The 22598-nt window shown below is 49.5% G+C and overlaps 1 protein-coding gene across 2 annotated transcripts in view; it reads right to left on the bottom strand.

The window, feature by feature from the left end:
- TTC27 (tetratricopeptide repeat domain 27) overlaps positions 1–22598 on the bottom strand; it is a 1731040-nt gene that overhangs the window by 1525291 nt on the left and 183151 nt on the right. For both annotated transcript variants that reach the window (XM_078648753.1, XM_078648752.1), the window contains exon 3: positions 10663–10792. In XM_078648753.1, the coding sequence (XP_078504879.1) occupies positions 10663–10792 (130 nt within the window). The remainder of the gene's footprint in view (positions 1–10662; positions 10793–22598) is intronic.

The following is a 22598-nucleotide window of genomic DNA, read 5'->3' as shown; positions in this document are numbered from 1 at the left end:
CACCGGAGAAGCGTAACGCGATCGAGAGAGTCGCCATCGCATCACCGGAGAAGCGCGTCGCAGGGCCCGTCGCGGCTCCAAAGTACAGAGTCGTTGCAAGGCTGCTAGGGCGTCATCGCATCGTCATCGCATTGCCGCATCAAGGGCAGCATCTTCACGCATCGCAACCGGATCAGCACATCACATCAAGGCGCCATCTTGCGCACCGCAACGGGCCCGCAAACCGAGAATCTACGCATCACCTCCGCACCGGTAAGGCTCACGACGAGACCCGTACTCTGCGCAAGCATTGAGGAAAGACGCAACCGTTCCCCCGGGTCATGGAACTGATGCATCCCCCCTTTTGTTCACTTTGCGTTACGCATCCAGGTACTTTGTTGAGAACTTTGTCGCATTTACCAACAACTTGAACTAAGAGACTTTAATCATCTTTTAAGTAATCTTAAGTGTAGTATTGTGGATTTTTGTAGTTTGTGGTCTTGTGTTTAAGTCTATATAAAGAATACTTATTTTTATAAAACCGGTGTTGTGTCCATCTCTAGTGTTATCACTGTAGTAGCAGTAAGAAAACGATGCATAACCTCCCCTGCGCTAAGGAACCAAGGCATCCCCTCCCCTGCAGTAAGGAACCGACGCATCACCTTCCCTGAGTGTAAGGAACCGACGCATCACCTGCCCTGAGTGTAAGGAACCGACTCATCCCCTTCACTGTGGCAGGTTTTTTTTTTTGTGCGACACATCTAAGGTACTGTGTGAGAAAAGTGTTGCATTTACAACTTGCCTTGAACTGAACTATTTCTACCATTTGAAAGCCTTATTTTTAATACTGTATTGTGGATTTTTGTAATTTGTTCTTGTTTTGGTTTAGATAAAGATCACTTTTTTTTCTAAACTGGTGTTGTGTCCATTTGTAGTGTTTTCACTGTATTACTGTAAGTGTTCACAAATGCTTAACACACTGCCTCTGAGATAAGCCTGTCTGCTCGTGCCAAGCTACCAAGGGGGTGAGCAGGGGTTATTAAGGAGTGTAATCCCCTTATCCTGACTTAGAAGTAAGGGTCCCTATTTGGACAAAGGTGATAACCATTGCCAACTAGAGACCCCCAGATCTAACATTGGTGGTCAGCGGTGAGGATTTGGACTTTGCATTTGTGTTTCATATACAGTGATTGGTGTAGACTACCAGTGAGTGCAGACCAAACGCGACCACATACTTTTTTTTAGAATCCTTTCTCCTTGGACTGTTAGTTTTTCCTGAAAACTCCCAATTCTTACGACCATGAGTAAACCAGCACCTGTTGCATCTATGGATCTTGATTTTGAGTAAGAGAGGTTGGAAACCTACACTGTGAAACAGCTCAAGTATCTCTGCAGGAAATTGAAAGTTGCTACACCAGGCATTTCTAAAAAAGAAGACTACCAAAAGGCGCTGAGGGCCTGGGTAGAAGCAAGAAATGCCCCTGATCTTGTGGTGGAGCCTGTGGGGGATGCAAATGGGCAAATTGATGGGCCAGAGTTTCCAACCAGGGGTGGGGTGCCGTCCCCGCCTGGCAGCAGCATCTCTTCCAAAGACCTGTCCCCCAGAGAGTTGGAAGACAGGGAGAGAAATAGGGCACACAAGCTGGAGATGGCTAAGCTTAAGATGGAGAGTCAGAGGGAAACAGAGAATAACAGGCTGTCTTTGGAAAGCGAGAGAATGAGAATGGAGCACAAGAAAATGTTGAGGGAGTTAGAGATCAAGGCCAAGGGCTTAGAAATCAATCCCTCTGGTGGCAGTGCCCCATCTGTGCCTTCAGAAGGCAGAGTACATATTCCCAAGGATGTCATCAAAGATTTTCACAAAGGTGAAGATATTGGTCAGTGGTTTGCAGCCTATGAGATAGCAATGTTGGCCCACCGGGTCGCTGAGAAGGATTGGGGAGCGGAGTTGTGGGGCCGCTTTCTGACAGACGGGAGGGATACTTTGTTATACCTACCCAGTGAGCATAGGATGTCTTATCACCACATGAAGGAAGCATTGATAACAAGGTATGGGTTAACTCCAGAGCTCTATAGACAGAGGTTCAGGAATTGTAATAACCTGGATGGAACCACTACGTTAGAATAGGTGTCTTTCTTTTGCAGAGCTATGGATGGTTGGGTGAGGGGTAGCAATTTTAATAATTTTCAAGCACTCTATGATTTGATTGCTAGGGAGCACTTGTCTGCTAATTGTTTTCCAGAGCTACGCCAGCACCTTATTGATTGCAAGTTGACTAATCCTAAAAAAGGTTGCTGAAGAGGCGGATCGCTGGGTCAGTTCCAGGGTCCACAAGGGTCTTGTGGGAGACTCTGCCAAGGGTGGGCAGGGTCCCCAGCAGAAGAGTGGGGGGGACAAGGGTAAACAGAGGGAGTTCCAAAAAGGTCCCCAAAGTAATTGCCAAGGGAACCAAGGTAAGGGTTCCCAGCCTCCCCCTGAAAAGAAGTCAGGACCCTCGACAGGTAAACCTGTTCATAGGGGGCCTGTTACCTGCTTTCAGTGTAAGCAGGTGGGACTCCGTTGGTATGATCCCCAGTGTCCTCAGAAAGGACAGTATGTGCCACCCCGTGCACCACCACGTCAGATACCCTGGGTGGGTAGGAGATGGGAGCTCAAGGTGGGTGGGGTCCCGCAGAAATGTCCCGTGTCTCATTAGGAGACTTTGAGATGGTCCCTAAAACTCAGCTGCCTGAGAACACAAAAAAATACAGGCAGTGGGTGACCATCAATGGACATAGAGTGGAGGCTCTCAGAGACACAGGAGCAGGTGTGACAGCTGTCAAGTGTCACTTGATCTCTGAAGAGCAGGTAGTCCCTCATGCATTCTTCCCAGTTGTTGCAGCTGACAACATAGAGAGCGAATGCAAAGTGGCTCAGGTTCCCTTTGAGTGGGGGGGGGGGGTCTCTGGTACTCTTCAAGTAGCTGTGAGGCCATCCATGCCTGTTGATTGTCTGTTAGGCAATGATTTAGAACCCCCCCCCTTGGGCTAAGGTGGATAGGAAGGCGCATTTAGAAATGTTGGGTCTGCCTGAGTGGGCATGTGTGACCACTCGGTCTATGGCAGCTAAGGGTGTTCAAGAGACCCTGGAGCCTGAAAGTATGGCCCAGGGACCAGCCTTAAAGAGAAGAGGTAGGGGGCGCGGGAAACCGGCCCCCATTGTTCCCACGGTCCAGGAGGAGGCAGACCTTGAGGGGGATGCCCTGGAGCCTACAGGGGAGCAAGTTTCTGAACTGGGGAACCTACCTGAGCTGACCCATTGGCAGCAAGAAGGGGGTCCCTCCAGGGAGGAATTTTGTGAAGAGCAGTAGAAGTGCCCTTCTCTTGCGGGTTTGAGGCAACAGGCCACAAACCAGGAAGCAGGTGATCAGTCTGGATCACCTTGGATCTACTGGGAGAATGGTCTCCTGTATGTGGAGAAGTGTGGCTCAATGGTTAGAGCGGCAAACCCTGATGCAGAGGTCTGGCCCGGGACCAGGGTTCAATTCCTGCCTTGGCTGGTCTCGGCGGATCTTGGGCTCATAATTCCTCGGACCTGATTTCTCGCCTCGGTGCCTACTCTAAGCATGGGTCCCACGCTGCAACTCTGGGCAATTGCTTGCTTAGTCTCCACAACGGCCCCCTACAGCGCTAGGGATGCCTGGTTGCACCCTGGGGATGCCCAGGAGTGGACATTTCACGGGGAAAAACCAGGAAGGGTTCCCTAGCGGTATGAGTACAGCGCCAGGACACTCAGGAGTATCAGTGCGCTTTACAAGTACGGCTACATTTACATTTACATTTACATTTATAGCGAGCTTAAGGTTACTGAGCCTGGGTCAGCCCGTGTGCTGTTGGTACCCCAGCGCTTCAGAGCCTTCCTACTGGGTTTGGCTCATGATGTTCCTTTAGCTGGTCATCTGGGGCAGAACAAGACCTTTGAAAGGCTTGTCTCCCACTTGTATTGGCCCCAGATGCGGAAGAGTTCAGATACTCATTGTAGGACCTGTCAAACTTGCCAGGCAAGTGGGAAAAGTGGAAGGAGGCACAAGGCCCTTCTCCAACCTTTGCCTGTAGTCAGTCCCCCCTTTGAACAGGTGGGGATTGACATTGTGGGGCCACTGGAACCCAAGACAGCCATGGGCAACAGGTTTATCCTGGTCTTGGTGGACCATGCTACCCGGTACCCGGAAGCCATTCCGCTCAGGACAGTGACGGCTCCCGTTGTGGGACGTGCACTGATGGGGATCTTCTCCCGTGTGGGAATCCCCAGAGAGGTTGTGTCTGACCGAGGTACAAACTTAATTTCCAATTATATGAAGTCTCTGTGGAAAGAGTGTGGTGTTACCTACAAGTTCACCACTCCTTACCACACACAAGAAAATGGGCTGGTTGAAAGATTCAACTGGACCCTTAAAGGCATGATCATGGGTCTTGAAGAACCAATGAGGCGTAAGTGGGACGTCCTCTTGCCATGCCTTCTGTTTGCCTACCGTTAGGTGCCACAAAAGTCTCCAGGGTTCAGCCCCTTTGTGCTTTTGTATGGTCACCCGGTAAGAGGACCTTTGAGTCTGGTCAAGGAAGGCTGGGAGCAATCTCGCAGGAAACCTCCCCAGGATGTGTATAGCTACATGCTGGCCTTCAGGAACCAGACTCGGAGTTTCAGGGATCTCGCTCAGGCGAATCTGGAAGCCAGCCAGGGGGAAATGAAGCGGTGGTATGATCAGAATGCCACTCTGATTGAGCTTCAGCCTGGACAGAAAGTTTAGGTTATGGCCCCTGTGGAGCCTTGTGCGCTCCAGGACAGGTGGACTGGTCCATATGAGGTGGTGGAGCACAAGAGTGATGTCACTTATCTGGTGAACTTGCGATCTCCCAGGAACCCCTTGCGGGTTCTGCATGTTAACCGCCTAAAGCCCCACTTAGAAAGGTCCGAAGTGGGCATGCTCCTAGTGACAGATGATGGAATGGAGGAGGAGACCGAGCCTCTTCCTGACCTCCTGTCTGCAACAGAGCGAGACGGGTCAGTGGATGGTGTCAGCCTCTCTGCCACACTGACCCCTGATCAGCAGCAAGATTGTCACCAGCTGTTGGGGCAATGCTCTGATCTATTTTCCTTGGTTCCTGGTGTCACAGAATGGTGCGTCCATGATGTGGACACTGGTGACAGTCCTCCTGTCAAGCACAAGGCTTACAGAGTGACTGACAAGGTTAGGGCTTACATTAAGGAGGAAATCTCCAAGATGTTTGCTTTAGGGGTCATTGAGTCCTCAAACAGTCCTTGGGCCAGCCCAGTGGTATTGGTCACAAAGGTTGCCTCGCCGGGTGCCACACCAGAACTCCTGTTCTGTGTGGACTACAGAGGGCTCAATTCAGTCACCAGGACTGAAGCACACCCCATCCCCAGAGCTGATGAGCTCATTGATCGGTTAGGGGCTGCACAGTACCTCAGCACGTTTGATTTGACGTCTGGGTACTAGCAGATCGCCTTGACTAATGGGGCTAAGGAGAGGTCAGCATTCTCCACACCAGATGGGCACTACCAATTCCGGTTTATGCCCTTTGGGATGAAGACTGCACCTGCCACCTTTCAGAGGTTGGTTAACCAGGTGTTGGCTGGGCTGGAGGATTACAGTGCCGCCTATCTGGATGACATTGCAGTGTTCAGCGCCAGTTGGGAAGAACACTTGCAGCACCGCAGGGAAGTGTTGATGGCACTGCGAAAGGCAGGCCTCACGATCAAAGCAAGTAAGTGCCAGATCGGGCAGGGCTCCATTGTGTACTTGAGTCACCAGGTAGGAAGCGGCCAGGTGGCACCCCTACAACCCAAGATTGATACCATCCTGGCATGGGAACCCCCAAAGACTCAGACACAGGTGAGAGCCTTTTTAGGACTCACGGGGTACCACAGGAGGTTTGTCAGGGGGTATGGCAACATTGTTGCACCCTTGACTGAGCTGACTTCCAGGAAGCAGCCCAAGAAAGTGAACTGGACTGACACCTGTCAGAAGGCGTTTGACGCCCTGAAAACTGCCATGTGGACAGCGCCCGTGCTTCTGGCACCCAACTTCTCAAAAGAGTTCATTGTACAGACAGACACTTCAGAGCATGGTGTGGGGGCTGTTCTATCACAGATTAATGAAGAGGGCCTAGACCAACCTGTAGCCTTCATCAGTAGGAGGTTACTTCCACGAGAACAGAAGTGGGGTGCAATTGAGCGTGAGGCATTTGCTGTGGTCTGGGCACTGAAGAAGGTTAGACCATACTTGTTTGGGACTCACTTCCGAGTTCAGGCCGACCACAGGCCCCTCAGATGGCTGATGCAGATGAGGGGTGAAAATCCAAAGTTGTTGAGGTGGTCCATTTCCCTACAAGGTATGGTCTTTACGGTGGAACACCTCCCTGGTACAGAACACGCCAACGCTGATGGTCTGTCCAGATTTTTCCGCCTTAGTGAAGAGAACTCCCTAGGGGAAGGGTAATTCTCCCCACATTTCAGCTGGAGGGGACACGTGTTAGACCTGACATTATTGGAGTGAGTCTCCCTTCCATTTTTGACTGATTGCCTCCTCTGTTTTGATATGTTTGTGCTAGATTTATGCTTTGGGCACTGTGCCACTGCTAATCAGTGCCACAGTGCAAGTGATCCCCATGTTAAATTGGTATACTGATTGGATTCCATGATTGGGTTATTTGATTTACCTGTCAGGCCCTAGTACAGTGCACCATGGGTGCCCAGGGCTTGTAAATCAAATGTTGCTGGTGGGCTTGCAGCACTGGTTGTGCCACCCACAGAAGCATCTTGTAAAGTGTGTCTCAGGCCTGCCATTGCAAGGCCTGTGTGCAGTCTAGCACTGCCATGTCGACTTGGCCAAGTGCACCCACTTGTCAGTCCCTAAACCTTCCCTTTGCTTCATATTAGACACCCCTATGGTAGGCCCAAGGGCAGGGTGCATCGTAAGTATATAAGGTAGGACATGCCCTGATGTGTGTAGCATGTTCTAATAGTGAATTACAGCCATTTTCGTTTTTCACTATTGAAGACTACTTGTTCTCATAGGCCAGAATGGGCAGTTAAGATTATTACATCCTTATAATCCTAACTGACTCAGGGAACATGATAGAAATTCAAATTTAGTATGCCTGAACTCATAATAATAAAGTACATCCTTTAGTAAAGTTTATGTTAATATTCTGCGTTTGCAAATACCACTTTTAGAAAGCAGGTATTTGCTTGCCTAACCATTTGAGCCTGCCTCTGCTGGGTTGTTTTTTTAAAAGAGAATGGGTTTGAGTTGAGAGAACAGGAAGCTGTGGCGCTCTAAGCAGTGTGATCACTTGGTTGAACTGATCGTGCGGGGGGCATGCGGTGCAAAACAGGACAGGGAACACAAACCCAATAGGAAAAACCACCCCTGCACTAGTTTAGGGAGGCCTAAACCAAAATAGAAGAAGAACAGAACCTGTGCACACGCTGATGAAATCGGTGGTCCTGGTGTCAGGACACGAAATTACATGCAAAAGGAAATATACGTAAAAGTTCAAAAGATCAAGCACAAAGGTTCATGTAGGTGAAGACATTTTTTATAAGTCAATTGTTGGTCAGTACAGAAAGTGATAGCCAGCCGACACGTGTTTCGTCACCCCGTGAAGGAGATGTGAATCATCAGGGCTGATAGGCTAACAGGGATAATCAGGATCGTGGTGGCGTAATCAATCAGAAGCCGGCCACGTAGTATGGTGAAGGATAAGGAACTAGGCATCCCGTTCCTCGAAATGGGAGTGGAAGTAAAGACGGGTACGTCCAGCACTTCCCGAGGGTACCTAAGAAGTAGGGAAAGCGCACCAAGACACGTGTAGGAAGGTGCATGCACTTCCCCACTGCCTGGATAGTGAGGACGTGATCCAAGGCCAGAGGCCACACAAGAAAATCGACGACACCCCCAGGAGTATCCCCTGGAAAGAGCTGAACTCCAAGGCAGGGGACGCCCAATATGGGGGATTTCTCATTACCTGGGCAGGGAACATCCATATATACCCCCTAAGCCTTCAGATTCGCCCATAAGGGTGGGGTACCCTTAGGGTATGGGACGACCCACTCAGGGTTGGGGTTGGCTGGGGCGTAAGTGATGCCAACCTAGACAGGGGTGAAATGGCGCTCCAGAGGCCGGCAATGGAAGGACTGATACATGGTTTACAGGCTATTCGGTGGTAGCACACTTAGTGCTATGTCCCACTACTAGCCAGTGCCATACCCGCTCCGGGTAATGTGGTGTACCTGTTTAAGGGGCGCACAAAGGTATGATACCTAAACCCCTCGCGTACGCACCACCTGCCTAATGCGTGCGAGGTTGGCACCCGCACCTTCCCTCTGCAGTATAGGGGGAAGGTGCGAAGGTTCTTAAGGTCATGCTGAGAGAATCGGCAAAGACTAGGATGAAAAAACGAAAAGTTTTGGGGTAAATTACCCTATGAAGGGCCAATTCCAACAGTCCCAAATAGAGGCTAGACCCACATCGCTCAACAAACACTTGTACCTAAATTAACAGATGGTGGCAAATCTGCGGCTTCATTGAAACCTTTGTTAATCGCATGGCATTCAACCGCAGCCAAAAGTGTGTGTGTGTTATTTGCAAGTGCCGTCTTGGGTAAACGGAAACCGAGCTTTGCACAAGGAGAAAAGAATGACCCAGTTGAGGCGCAATCGATAATTATAGGAAGGGGAATAGTCCAATTACTGCACGTCAAATCAGATCATTACTGTAACATAAACTTAAGACTCAGATGAAAGAAGCACTCCAGTTGATGTGCTACGTTAGCTCCTATCAAAACATGCAGTATTGAGCCTGATGCGTGAAAACAGGCAATGTCATGCCTGGGGCGGAGACTGACCAAGTGAAGGCTACCAAGGAATCGGATCATGGATTCAGACTGATATGAACAGATCCTATTGCAGAACAATAATAGAGGCACATTGCATTCTCCAAATAATTAATAAACTCTTAACAGCTAAAGGTGCTCTTTAGCTCTTGCAAACACTGTAGCCAAAGCAGGATGTGATCAGGGACCCGTGAGTGTGCCCTAAGTCCCTGCTAATTCCTTGGCCTTGCTCGGAAATGTGGACCCCTGAAAGGTTGGTGGGGCCTGCATTAACCCCCTAGGTGGTGCACTAGCAACAAAACAATTGTGAAGCTTAAACATGGCACCTTGTGATGCTGGTCAGAGCTTTAAAACCTGTGACTCCACCTTTCACAGAAATTCTTTCCCCCAGTTAGCCGGTAAACATTCTCACGCCCAAGTCGCCTCACCGGAAATTGAAAAGGCCAGAAATTAATCAGCATTTACTGAACGTGTAATGCGATGATAGTTAGCACAGGAAGCTTGATCATGCAGTTGTTAGTGTAGGACCTTATCTTGTAGTCCGCAAATGAGGCTCCCTCCCATTGTTGTGCCCTTGCGAGCTCCGAAACGGCAGCACATCTCACTTATTGTGACAGTAGAATTAACAAACCAGCTTTCAAAAATAAGCATTCCATTTTGAAATAAGGCACAGAACCTGCAAATCACTTTTGGAAATTGTAGGATGATCTACCTGCTATGCCCAGTAGCTTCCATCCGTAACCCTAAAAAAACAGGGAGGAACAATGTGCATTCCATCATACCTATAGGTATAAAACCTGTAGGTTTCAACAGTTCCTGTTAAAGGGGAATCGGAAGGATATCAAACAAATCCACCTGCAAATTGTGATGAGGTGTCCCGAGTCTCCCATATCTCACATACATTCGTTGGCTTTGAGCTGAATGGGGGTCCAGAGCCCTAGGGGGCTGCAGAGGCCTACGTTAAGCAGATCAACAGGCAATCACACCTGAACAAGTCCCCACACCAAGTGACAAATCACCTGCATTACCCTTCCTTTTCTCAACCGCCTCAACACCAGCCTACACTGGCAGTGCCCAGTTTCTCGAGACTGATGAAGTGGGAGAAATCGAATTTTAGGCTTATGAACACGAAGGACAAAAATACCTACTTCAATCTTGAAAACCCCGGCACCCTGCGGAAATTGCAAAATTGAAAGCAATTCAGAAAGACACAAGCAGGAAAGGGTAGCATAATAGACAAATGCGCATTGGATTGGCGCGTGCCTCATAAACAAACGAAAAGCAGGAAGGAGACTGCGCTCAGACAGGAGGAGCTCGTGAGGTCACATTTGAGGCACGCTTCAAGCTGTGCCACCCAACCGTACGGCGAATAAACGAAGATATTAAACAGCCCCGGGCTCCCGGCTCGCAATGAAGCAGAGCTGCGCTTTGCATGGTAGGATACACCAAGTATTTCCCTTGGGCGCCCCATTTAGTAATGAACTGAATGCTGCGGGTCAGTGTTGATTAAAGGTGTCCGCTTGCACCGGAGGCATGTTATGCTTTGGCCTAGAGTGGTGCTAAATCATGTCAGCCACCGTAGCGAAGGCGGCGTGTACGTGGAAGACATCACGAGATTGTGAGGGAGCGCGCGCGCGCGCAAGGAGGCGTTCGTGTCGCGCACTCTCGCTGTATAGATTGCTTGCAGCCAGTGGAGATTTTTCATGAATAGTAATAACCTGCATCGTGCCCTTGCCGCTGAATCCAAGGACGTTTTTTTTGTTTGTTTATTATTTCTTGACGTACCTCAGAGAAGCGCTGGAACAGAGCAGAAGGCAAGATATCCCGGGGTTCAAAGTGAACAGGCGGTCCCGTCCAATTACTCTGAGCGAAGAGCTGCAAACTGCCCACGCCGAGCAGAAACGCCACCATTTGCCTGTAACGAGAGAGAAAACATAGCGTCAGTAGGCAGTCTGAGGGCAATTCCTCTCTACATTTAAGATACAGATGTATTTATTCCGTTCCGAATTGGTTTATATAAAAAAACAAAAGCCGGAAATAGTTAGGGACTTTTAATTCACGTGGCAGAAAAAATGTTGTAGAATAAATAGGAGACTGTAGAAATGTATCGTGTATGATCGCTACTTGCCCACCATCAACACAAGGTAACAGCATATTTCAGTACCCTGTAGAGAAATACACTTAACAAGTCAGACGCATCTTCAAGAAATAACTTTAACCCTTTCTCTTCCAGTTCTTCTTCCCCTCCCTGTGCCTTTTCCATCAGGTCGGCTGTGAGACCGGGAAAGGATGATGGCTATTGTAAAGTTGTATTCCACCCCAATAATGACCAGGAGTCAGGGTATGCTGGTGATGGTGGGTTTATTATATTATAATAAACTCTGAACAGAAAGAGCGCCGAGCGTGCAGCAGCGTAGCCGCTCCGGTCCCTCTGAGGCGCGATACGCCGGCTGCGCATGCGCCGTGATCACCGCTTTCCGTCGGGACGTGTTGCGTCACACGTACCGCGACGGAAAGCTAGAGTGCACACTACATATCTCCCTTTTTTACATACACACTAACAAGTGTTACAGTTCAATAATCTTCTAATACATAGTCTCTAAAGCGTGTGGGCCTACCACTCTTCTTCCTGTGCGTGTGCACCTTATCGGGGAGGTGGTGTCACAGGCTCCTTCAGGTGCTTCACTCTCCACTGCACTTCTCTGCATACCTGGTTCGTTTCTCTGGGGTGTGACACCTTTTTCGGCAATTGTCTCTCTTTCATCTCGTGTTTCAGTCTCTTCTCTCTCTACTTGCTCTCCTCCGTTTTCTTGACTGTCGCTATCTGCAGCTGCGCCTTCCAACCTGTCCTATTGTGTCAGGGCGGAGTGATTGCTTCCTTCACCTGTTGGCCATCTTACGATCTTGTTTATCTTTGCCATGCGGTCTTGGGACCACACTTTCCCATCACTGAGTAACGCAGCTCGATTATACACTTCTTCCACTTGGAGGGGTGGGCTGTATTTACTTTCTCCCTTCCTTTTCAACACAGTCAACTTCACTCTCACCCATTCCCCCTTTTCCAGATCCTCTTCTCTCACTTTCCTTCTCCGGTTGTAGTGTTCAGTGTACACCCTTTGCTCCTTTTCCAGGTTGTGCTGGACTACCGCCGGAGACCATTTGCTGGTGACCGTTTTTTATCTCCATATCACATTGTCTTTGGTAAAGGGGTGTCTACCCCTTAGGATTTGGAAGGGACTGTAGCCGGTCGAGGTGGGAGTGATCCTATACGCCCACAACATGCTTTGGATTTCTGCCTCCCAGTCTTTGCCCTTCATTATAGCCGCTTGGATGGAAGCCATGAGGACCCGGTTGAACCTTTCTACCTGTCCATTGCTCGCAGGGTGGTACACGGAGGTGTGCTTGGATTGGATTCCATTTCTCTCGGTGTATCTGATCCACTTCTCTGATGTGAACTGTGGGCCATTGTCTGTCAGAATGGTTCTCGGAATCCCTTCACGTAGGAACACGGAGGTGAGGAATTTTATTACGGTGTCTGACTCCATGTCCTCTTGTACATGAACTTCTGGCCATTTTGAATATTTGTCCACCATGACACACAAGTACTTCGCCGTCCCCTGGCTATCCAACACTGGACCCAAAATGTCGACCGACACCTCTTCCCATGGATCACACGGGCGTTCAAATCTACCCAGCGCTGGCCGTAACGGTTTCAATGTCTTGTCAGCGCTTTGGCACTGGGCGCAATCTCTTACATGTCTCTCGACCTGAATTTCCAATCCCAGCCACCAGTACATTTGTTTGACTCTCCCTTTGGTTTTGACGATGCCCAAGTAACCTTCATGCAGCTGGCCCAGGAGGGTTGCGACCAAAGATTTTGGTGGAACCACCTTGTCTCCTCGATACAGAAAGATGCCTGAATCACTCACTGACAATTCTTCTCGCACTTCATAAACTTTTCTGATCGATTCACTCAGTCTCTTCTTTTCTGGCCACCCTTTAATTAGACAGTCTTTGACTGCTTGCAAGTCTTCGTCACCTTCATAAGCTTGTACCCACTCCTGTCTGCTGATGGCCTTTTCCGTGTCCTCCATCACCGCTACCATCTCTTCATTTTCCAGTTCAGAAGTGGGCGCCTCTTCCATGGCGGCGGTCCTGCTGAGATAATCCGCCACTTTATTGCGTGTGCCAGGAATGTACACCACGTCATACCTGTAGTCTAAGAGCTTGAGGGTCATCTTGGCTATGCGCGAAGTGGCCTTGTCATGTCCACTCGAAGTCAGCACTTTGACCAGGGGCTTGTGGTCGGTCTGCAAGCGGTATCTCGTCCCCCACAGGAACTGTCGGAACTTCCCCATGGCCCATGTTGCAGCTAGCATTTCTTTTTCGATTACACTGTACTTTTGCTCCGTGGCGGACAGCGCCCTGGACGCAAAACTCAAGGTCTCCACTGTGTGATCCTCTCTCTCCTGCGCTAGCACCGCTCCTAGCCCCTTCTCGCTGGCATCCGTGGTCAAGATCGTTTGCCCTGCAGGGTCGTGTCCATGTAGTGGTACCGCCAGGCTGATGTTCATTTTCAACTCCTCAAATTCCTTTTGTGCTTCCTCGTCCCACTGAAACGCTGTCTTCTCTCTGACCAATTGCCTCAGTTTGTGGGTTTTTGTGGCAAAGTGTTGGACGAACCTGCTATAGTACTCCGCCATGCCGAGGAACGACTTCACCTCCTCTTTGTTGATGGGAGCTCTAGCATCGCATATGGCCTTTACATTTCCTTTTTTGGGGGTGATCCCTTGACCACCTATTTCGTGTCCCAGGTACGTGACAGTTGTCATGCCCAGTCTGCACTTTTCCCATTCCGCCGTCAGGCCTTTCTCCTGTAGCACACCCAGTACTCTGTATAGTTTCTTGTCGTGGTCCACCTGGTCCATCCCCATGACTAGGATGTCATCTTGGAAGTACTGGAGGCCATCGACATCCTTGAACAGACGGTGCATACGTTTTTGGAACACCGTTGCGGCGGATGCTAGCACAAAGGGCATCCTGCGGAACCTATAGCATCCATAGGGCGTGATGAATGACGTGAGTTTCCGGCTGGATGGGTGCAAGTCTATTTGATGATAGGCGGACGTGAGGTCCACCGTGGAGAGCCATTTGACTCCTCGTGTTTTGGCTAACATTTCTTCGATTCTTGGCAAGGGAAATTTTTCTACCACAAGACATTTGTTCAGTTCGCGCAGGTCCACACACAAACGCACCTTGCCGTTGGGTTTCCTGGCTACCACCAGTGGCGCCAACCACTCAGAACTGTCAATAGGTTCGATGATCCCTTGTGCTTCAAGTCTGTGTAGCTCGAGACGTACCGCTTCTTTTACTGCAATGGGTATATTTCGAACCTTGTGGGACACCGGCTGGGAGTTCTCCTTTAGCACTATCTTGTGCATAAACTTCTCCAACTTTCCTACTTTTCCTCCAAACACTTTGGGAAAGTCTCTCCTCACCTGCTCCACGTCTGGCCATGCACTGCGATCCGTCAGCAACACTTGTTCCGCTCCTCCCGGATCCAGTTTGATTCCAAGATCTCCCTGATCACGCCATCCAAGTTCAGAGGGGCCTTTCTCCGCTATGTACAGTTTGCACACTGCCGATCTCCCCCTGAATTCAAATTTCAGGCTCCGGTAGCCTACCATGGGGATGGGGTTCTCCGTGTACGAGATCGGACGTATGTCCGGCGGTTCCAGTTCGGGACCCAGAACGGGCTTAAACTCTTCTTCCCATACCGACCTCTGGACTATGGTCCACGGAGACCCTGAGTCTATCGCTATCCTTATCTTCACTCCTCCGATCAGCATGTCCGCCCGCGGTTTGTCTGAGCGCTTGTTGTCAATCCCCATGACGTATTCTTCAATGCACAGTACCCGATCGTCTTCATCCGAAACATCCTCCGTTCCCTCCTCCAGGTGAGGCTGTGCAATGAAGTTCACTCTCGACTTCATCCCTTTTCGCCTACACACCTTTTCGTAATGGCCTACCAGGCCACAGAACATGCATTTGGCGCGGAAAGCCGGGCAGCGCTTGTCTTGGGCCGCGTGGTTTGTACTGCCGCACCTGTAACATGCGGTTCTACTGCCCCCTGCTGGCTTCCCTGCTTGCCCCGGTCTTCCCGCCCATTTGCTGGTTCCTCTGCTCTCCCCCGGCGCCATTTTGTTTCTTCCTGACACTTCGGCGTCATCCACCTTGTTGACCATCACTCTCTGCACATTCTCACCTTTCGCCGCCTCGCGCAACGTTTCGAAAGCTCCGCTTTCTTCACCATCGCGATAACCTTCTTGAGGGTAGCTTCACTGTGCGCCCACAACTTGTCCTGTACGGCTTTGTTGGTCGTGTGCTTCATGATTTGATCCTTTATAAAGTCATCTTGGAGTGTTCCATACTTGCATGTTACAGCTAGCCGCCATAGGGCTGCGACGTAGTCCTCGATGGGCTCTCCTTCACCTTGTTTTCTCTGTTGAAAGTTGAAACGATCGACGGAGACACATACTGCCAGGCGAAAATGCGTGTCCAGGTCTTCTAGGGCATGTTTGAACACGTCGTCGTCAGGCGCTTGACGGGGCGCTGGGTCTATGTTCTTGAACACTCTGATTCCTTCAGGGCCCAGGTTATGGAGCAGTATACGTTTTCTCCTAGGACTCGAGAATTCTTCGCCGCTTTCATCTTCCAATGCTTCCAGGTAGTTTTTAAAGTACTCCTTCCAATCCTCCCACTTCATCTGGGGTTCACCCGGTCTGGGTAGAAATGGGATCAGTCCTGTGAGCGAGGTCGCTGGGGTGCTCATCTTTTCCTGTCGCTCTGGCTCTACTCTTTGGTTTCTAGGGCTGCCCGGCGCGCTGACGACTTTTGTCCTGTTCCTGGGACTGCCTGGCGCGCTGGTGCTCTCGTCCTGTTCAGTGTTGGGACAGGTGCAGTTCCTCCCCTTAGTCCACTGTCTCCCCCTTCCGCCAGGGTCTTATCGGGTCAACGCTGCCTTCCTACCTTGCCTTATGAGCCCTTTTCTCCTGCTTTTGGTTTGGCTTTGGGGCACTGGCAGGGCGTGGTCCTCCCTTGCAAGCTTCTGCCACGCTCTTTCTGTTCCTCCAGTCTTGGATCTGCTTGGGACAAGGTACAGTTCTCGTGTCCTTGGTGTCCCCTGGTCTTTTTTTTTTTTCTCAACTTTTTTTTTTTTGAGGGGGGTGCCTGTGGGAGATCCCACTCCTCGTCGCCACTGTAAAGTTGTATTCCACCCCAATAATGACCAGGAGTCAGGGTATGCTGGTGAAGGTGGGTTTATTATATTATAATAAACTTTGAACAGAAAGAGCGCCGAGCGTGCAGCAGCGTAGCCGCTCCGGTCGCTCTGAGGCGCGATACGCCGGCTGCGCATGCGCCGTGATCACCGCTTTCCGTCGGGACGTGCTGCGTCACACGTACCGGGACGGAAAGCTAGAGCGCACACTACAGCTATAAGCATCCCTATGAAATCTACGAACATTATAAACATTGCGATAATTATTACCATTAATTGGGAAGATCTCCATCATGATTAAGTGCCTCCAATATCGATCTTGAGTGACCGGCATTGAGTTTGCAGAACAATAACAATGGGCACCTTGCCTCCAAAGGTAAGGCTGCAGGAATATTTGTGACAGCAATTACCTACAACACTAGTAGTATGAGGTCCACCCACTACACTGACCTACCAATACATCAGCTACCATACCATTACATCGCCCAAGGTACTTTACATAAAACAGGTTACCAGTAAAGGGTCGTTTATGAAAAATAGGAGGTAAGGGTGGTTGGCCCCTTCCCCAGCACCCCAAGACAATAAAGTGGAGGTCATGTAATGGTGGTAGGTTCAGATAATGGCAGGCGATATTCCAACATACAGCCATATTGTTGTACACGTGGGTGCAATTAAATGAGCAGGTGCAGGAACCACTTCCAGTTGAAGAATGACTGGATTAAACCGTTACCAGCACAGACAATTTGGAAAGAAGGTGAATTTTGCAGAGCAGCAGAGAAAAGTATATAAATGTTTTTATATCAAAAAGTTCGCACAAAATTGCTGCACATGAGTTATTTCAGATCCAAGAATCAAAGGTGGATTGTAATGCAGCAGAAAACAAATATATCATTTACACTAGTGGCCTTTACAGTGGACACAAGTACTTCAATAAAAGTTCAAGTGAGGTGAGCTGTAGGGATAGACCAAATAGGGGTCACCGGGAAGATTCTCGATTAACAGGAGAATGGGGAGAGGGGGCACAACAGAGTCAATAAGCACAACCACTATTAGTGAGGAAGGGATGAATTTGGAAGGGTATTAGGACAGGGTATGGTCTGTTAATAGAGTAGGATATCTCGGACAGTAGTACCTACGACTCTAACCCCAGGAATGAATGCCAAGAGCAACATTACATTGTATTTGATTATTTTCTTTTCAAATTAATTTACAAATTGAGAAAAAAGTACAAGCTTAATATAGCAGGTCACACATTAATTTAATAAATCTGTTACTCTATGCACGAAACACATTTTCAGTCTACAATTCGAATTCCAAATAGGTTCTTGTCCATGTTATTATTTGTTAGAACACTGCTCGTAAGATGAGCCTTTTCTCGCTTTCTATCTCACAAAGTTCGGCTTTGCGAATATTAAGGCTCAGCTCACACATTTTATGAGATTTGTTCCCCCTTTCACTCTAGGTAGCAAACCTAGAGCTCATGTTGATATTTTGTAGGTTGTGATTTCTGTCTGTCCCTTACCAGCTGTAAAGAGGTTTTATACAACTTTGTGTTCCTCCTAAAGGTTGAATATTGTATAGAATGGCTTTCCTGTTGGTTGTATTGCTCTTTCGATTTCTGTAATATGGCCAATACCACATTTCTAAATTTGTTTCCAACTCTGTTAATCCCTACTTTCATGGCTATGGGGAAGATGGAAGAGTGCCATATGTTTGGGAGGTGATAGCACGAATTGTGGGTATCCAACCTAATAACAGAATGTTAGATGCCAGAAGCTGTATTTTTTTTTTATTTCAATGAAAATGCTTTCTTACGGTGGCTTGGCCAGGCGGACACACTCTATGCAAGCTCCATTAGCCTCTACTAATAATCTGCCACCATCCTGCCAGAATACACCCGCTCAAACCTGAGTTTGCCCTCCTGATGCTCCCAATACCTTTTGGGGCTGTGTGTGTGGCGCAGCAGCAGCAGCGGAGAGCAGAGAAGTCTATGTGCGGTTCAGAGGCCTGGGGAGCACGCAGCCCGCTGAAGAGAGGAGCTCGGAAGCTATTTCGAGCCGCGGTGGTAGAGGGTTGCGGGCCAAAACGGGGAACCTTAATCGCTCCGCCGGGGTTCTGCCAGCAGCCTCTGTGCGGCGTCTGCGGTGCTGCAACTTGAGTGGAATCACGGAGTGTGGGCCGGTCCCCTGAATCCTGACACAGGGGGACTGAGACCTGCGGCTGCCTGCGGCATTGCTTGGCGGCAGCCCCCGGGTACTGCCATACTGCCCATTGGCTGCGGAGGAGGCCAGGGCTTGGTGACGCCTGTTTCTGCGGGCCCGCGCTTCCGGAGGTTAGGCCCCATATCCTGCTGGGCGCCGGGGCTGTAGATTGGCTGTGACTGCACTGGGGCTGAGGCGCGGTAGTGGTGTGGAGTGCCGGCCCCTGCAAGCTGCAGAAAATTTCATACCGCCGTTGGGCGGCCAGATTTGGCTGAGGCAGCGACTACTTTTGACCTGAGGCAGGCCCGAGGTAGACACGGGGGTCTCGCCGGCGGCCTTTGGATAGCCCTTTGGGCCTGGGCCATGATGATGCCATGAGGGGGGGGGGGGCTGTGGCGTGACAGACATGTGGCAGAAACAACGCAGTTGCAATTCGTCGTGCAGAGGGTCCATGCCCCTATGAAGGCCCACAAAGAGTCAAGAGGTGTTGATGCAGATTATCGGTAGGGGTACCCCTGGCATGACTGGCCACACCATTATCTCCGGAGTCGCCTGGTACCCAACACAGGTTGGAGTCTGAGACCTGCAGGCACCGCATTGCCTAAATTGATCCACTGCTGACATAGTCAGCTGCAGGCACAGGTGAGGGGCCCACTGGGGGCTTGCACCCTCACCAGCAGAGGCGGTCAGGTTAGGCCTCGCTGCAGCTCGTGGGCTGAGAGCCCTCCGAGACGGGATTTTTTGCAGTTGGGATGCCAGTTGGTCCTTCTCCTCTCCTATCCTCACAAGGAAACCAGACTCCATACCAGGCCTGAGGACCAGTACACCGCCTGGGACGGCTTTTGGACCCTACACATCCACCTGAGGGATCTTTTGCAGCATTGGCTGGCTGCCACCTGGGTTGGGAGATTGTAGACCACGACCCTACACAATGGCACATGATAAACCAGCCCCTCCACCTCCAAACAGAGCACAGTGGACCACTATACTGGGGCAGAGGCCCTAACAGCGGACCCTGGGGGACAGGCCGGCACGACGCCCAACTATGCGACACTGCTAGCAGCTATCCCCCAATCCAGAGATATGTTGGATGCCAAGATAGGTGCAGTTGGTTTGGACATGATGCTGCTGCGCCAAGATTTTCGCAATGCAGTGAGGGACTCACTGAGGCAGAGACACGGGTCTTGGGTGTAGAAGATGTGGTGTCTACCCTACAGAAGAAAGTAGACACCCTTGAGACCCTTACGAGAATACTCGCAACACACATTTAAGACGCAGAGGGACGCACCAGCAGAAATAACCTCTGCTTTGTGGGCTTTCCAGAGAGCTGTGAGGGGGATGATATGGATAAGTTTCTCGCCAAGTAGATCAGAGGCTGAATCCCTCCTGGAACTCTTTTCCCTTGCTTCTTAATCGAGCAGGCACTCTGGGCCTTGACGAAGAAGCCCTCTTCTGGCGCTAAGCACCAACCGGTTAGCACCAGGATTCAGAATTTTCACAACTGAGACAATATCCTCAAACATTCTAGATTGCAGGAATCTCGCTCATTTGAGTCCCAGCGCATTATGATATATCGGACTATATCAGGCTGGTCCAGCAGCGCCGGCAGTCCTTCGCAGTGGTGAAGGCACACCTCTGAGATCTCAAAATAACCCACACCACTCCTATTCCCTGCCCACCTGCGAGTAGTCTATAATTCCCGCTCACACTTCTTTGAGTCCCCAGAGGAGGTCTTCGGGAGGACAGATGAAGAGACACACACCGCCTCGTGCAAACTCAGACTTATTGTCAAGTGATCCCCAGCGGCGACAGTACAAGCCTTAAAGCGCAGCGCTGCCATCGATCAAGGTCGTTGTGGCAATCCAGGGCCCGTAGCGCTGATTGTGTGGACACACCACAAGTTTTAATTATAAATATGCATTGATGGGTTGTGTCCCTGGCAGCACACTTAGTGGCTAACTACGCTTCTTTGCCCGATCAGTTCGTATGAAGGCTACACAGCTTCGATCCTTTGCAGAAAAAGTATGTTATCGGGGAGGTTTAAGGTGATCAATTGGATGGACTCCGCCACCCACCTCTGTTGGGGCTGGGGTGGCATGTCCTCCTCAAGAGATGCTTCAATGGTTTTGAGGTATGGGGTAGGGGGGAAGGGTTTGTTGCTGTTTGTGATAAAAGTGCTGCCTATGAATCGACTGTGCACAGAAAATGACCCCAAGTCGCCAATTTCCCCCCTAGATGGCTGATGTAAATAACAGCACTCTACAGGGAGGGCTCCAGATCATCACCTGAAATGTACGGGGGGCTCCTAGACAAAGTGAAGCAAGGCGCAGTACTCCAACAGGCCAAGCGGTCAGGTATGACATACTGTTAATGCACGAAACACACCTCCTGGGATCCAAAACTCCATGTTTGTCTTGATTCAGCTACATCCACACCTTTCACTCGGGGTTCACTAGAGGCTCTCTGAGGTGGGCGTTCTGGTTCATCGCAAGGTTCCTTTTCAATTTCAGAGGTCATGTGAGGACACACAAGACAGATACGTGTTTGTGACGGGAACACTACATGGGGAACCGGTGGTACTGGGTAGTGTATAAGCTCCTCCAACCCTGGCTCTGGTGGAGCGGGTGATGGATATCTGGGCCAATTTACCGCCAGGATTAGGGTGGGGGATTCGAGATTCATGCTTGAGACCTTGTAGTGTAGTTCCTATTATCCCAATAGGCTCTGCGCATTGGAATAATATCTTCAATAGTATAGACGTAGGACAGAGGTTAACTAGGTCTTCTACTGACGATATTAGACTTAAAGTTTTGTGTTTGCCAGCTAGCTCAGAGTTCACTAGAAACTTTCTCGAATAGACAAGGAGGAGTTTAACCTCCCTGGTATAGACAAGAAGGGATTTAGTTTCTGACAACCATAGAACATGACAACTTTGCTCTCCCCTAATCAAGAGTGTATCTCTAGAGTCGTGTGAAAACAAAAGACAACTTATTTTACTCAGTCAGTACGTGCATTCTTAGTTTCACCAGATTGTAGAGAAAAGGAAGAGACGGGCGTGTTCAATAAAAAGATGTTATTTATTGATCAGTCTCTTTTCTCATACAAGAGAAATGAATCGCTATTATTGCAATACTTATTGTTAAGTAAAGTGCATACAGTAATAACAGAATTATAAAATAATACTGTAAAAGCATTGATATGGTTTCTTAGCCATATGATACTTAAAATGGATAAAATAGATACATACATATATACATTGACTAATCGTACTCAACTGGTGCTTCTAACTACGCCTACCCCAATGTACCTGACCTAAGCCTAATACGTGGGCGGGAGTAGATAAGTAGCAGTTTAAGTTAAGTTTGTTTTGCCAAGGGTCTGCTTCAAGAATTCTCTACAAAGGGTTATTCAGTTCAGTACCTGGGATTTAGAAGGCTGGAGGGCTGGTATCTCTATCTCAGGGCTTGATATCCCAGCTGCCTGCGAGGGCGGCTTGGAAGCGCCGGAGCTGGATTTCTCGGCAGGAGAAAAGGCAGCGTCTCTCTCTCAGCGCGTCAGAAAGGAGGGGCAGCGTCTGTGGGCTTCGCTGTCAGCTGGGCTCCTCGGCAAGTCTCGCTGCTCCAATCTTGTCACCACCTCGTGTGTTTGCTTAAGGCAATGTCGGTATTATTTATACCTGAAAGGTGCCGAGATTGACGTAAGGATGGACATAAATACGTCAATAAGGATGTCATACGAACTGGTCGTTCGCACATTCTTTACTGAAGTTCTCGGCTAAATCAAAACAATGGCTGTGGGGATTTCCCAGGTCGTGGTAGGTTTGATTTGTTTTGAGAACACCGTATGCCTATTAGGGAGCTCGAGAAATAGTGCTTGCCTAATGAGATGGCATGCGCTATGACCTAATCAGATAACGGGCTTCTGTGCCGTTGTATGGCTAATCAGATAACGGGTTTCTGTGCAGTTGAATGGCTGCTAGTTAATTATTAACCAGACAAGGGTCAGAAATAGGGGGATCGATACAGTACCCATAGTAAATACATCACAACCTGCTATCAGACACGGAGGAGTGGGTAGATGCTTGGAGGACACTTTAGCCGACTAAACAAGGTTTCACATATTACTCTGAGGTTCATGGGTCATTCTCTCTGCTCAATTATCTTTTCGTATCCTCTAGCCATATGCACAGAACCTCTTATGCAGCGATATTGCCCAGGGGTCTCTCGGACCATTCTCCAGTG

This window comes from Lissotriton helveticus, chromosome 6, assembly GCF_964261635.1.
Source record: "Lissotriton helveticus chromosome 6, aLisHel1.1, whole genome shotgun sequence".
NCBI classification, from domain to species: domain Eukaryota; kingdom Metazoa; phylum Chordata; class Amphibia; order Caudata; family Salamandridae; genus Lissotriton; species Lissotriton helveticus.
Note: the sequence above shows the minus strand (reverse complement) of the source record. Positions and strands in the feature narration are given on the sequence as shown.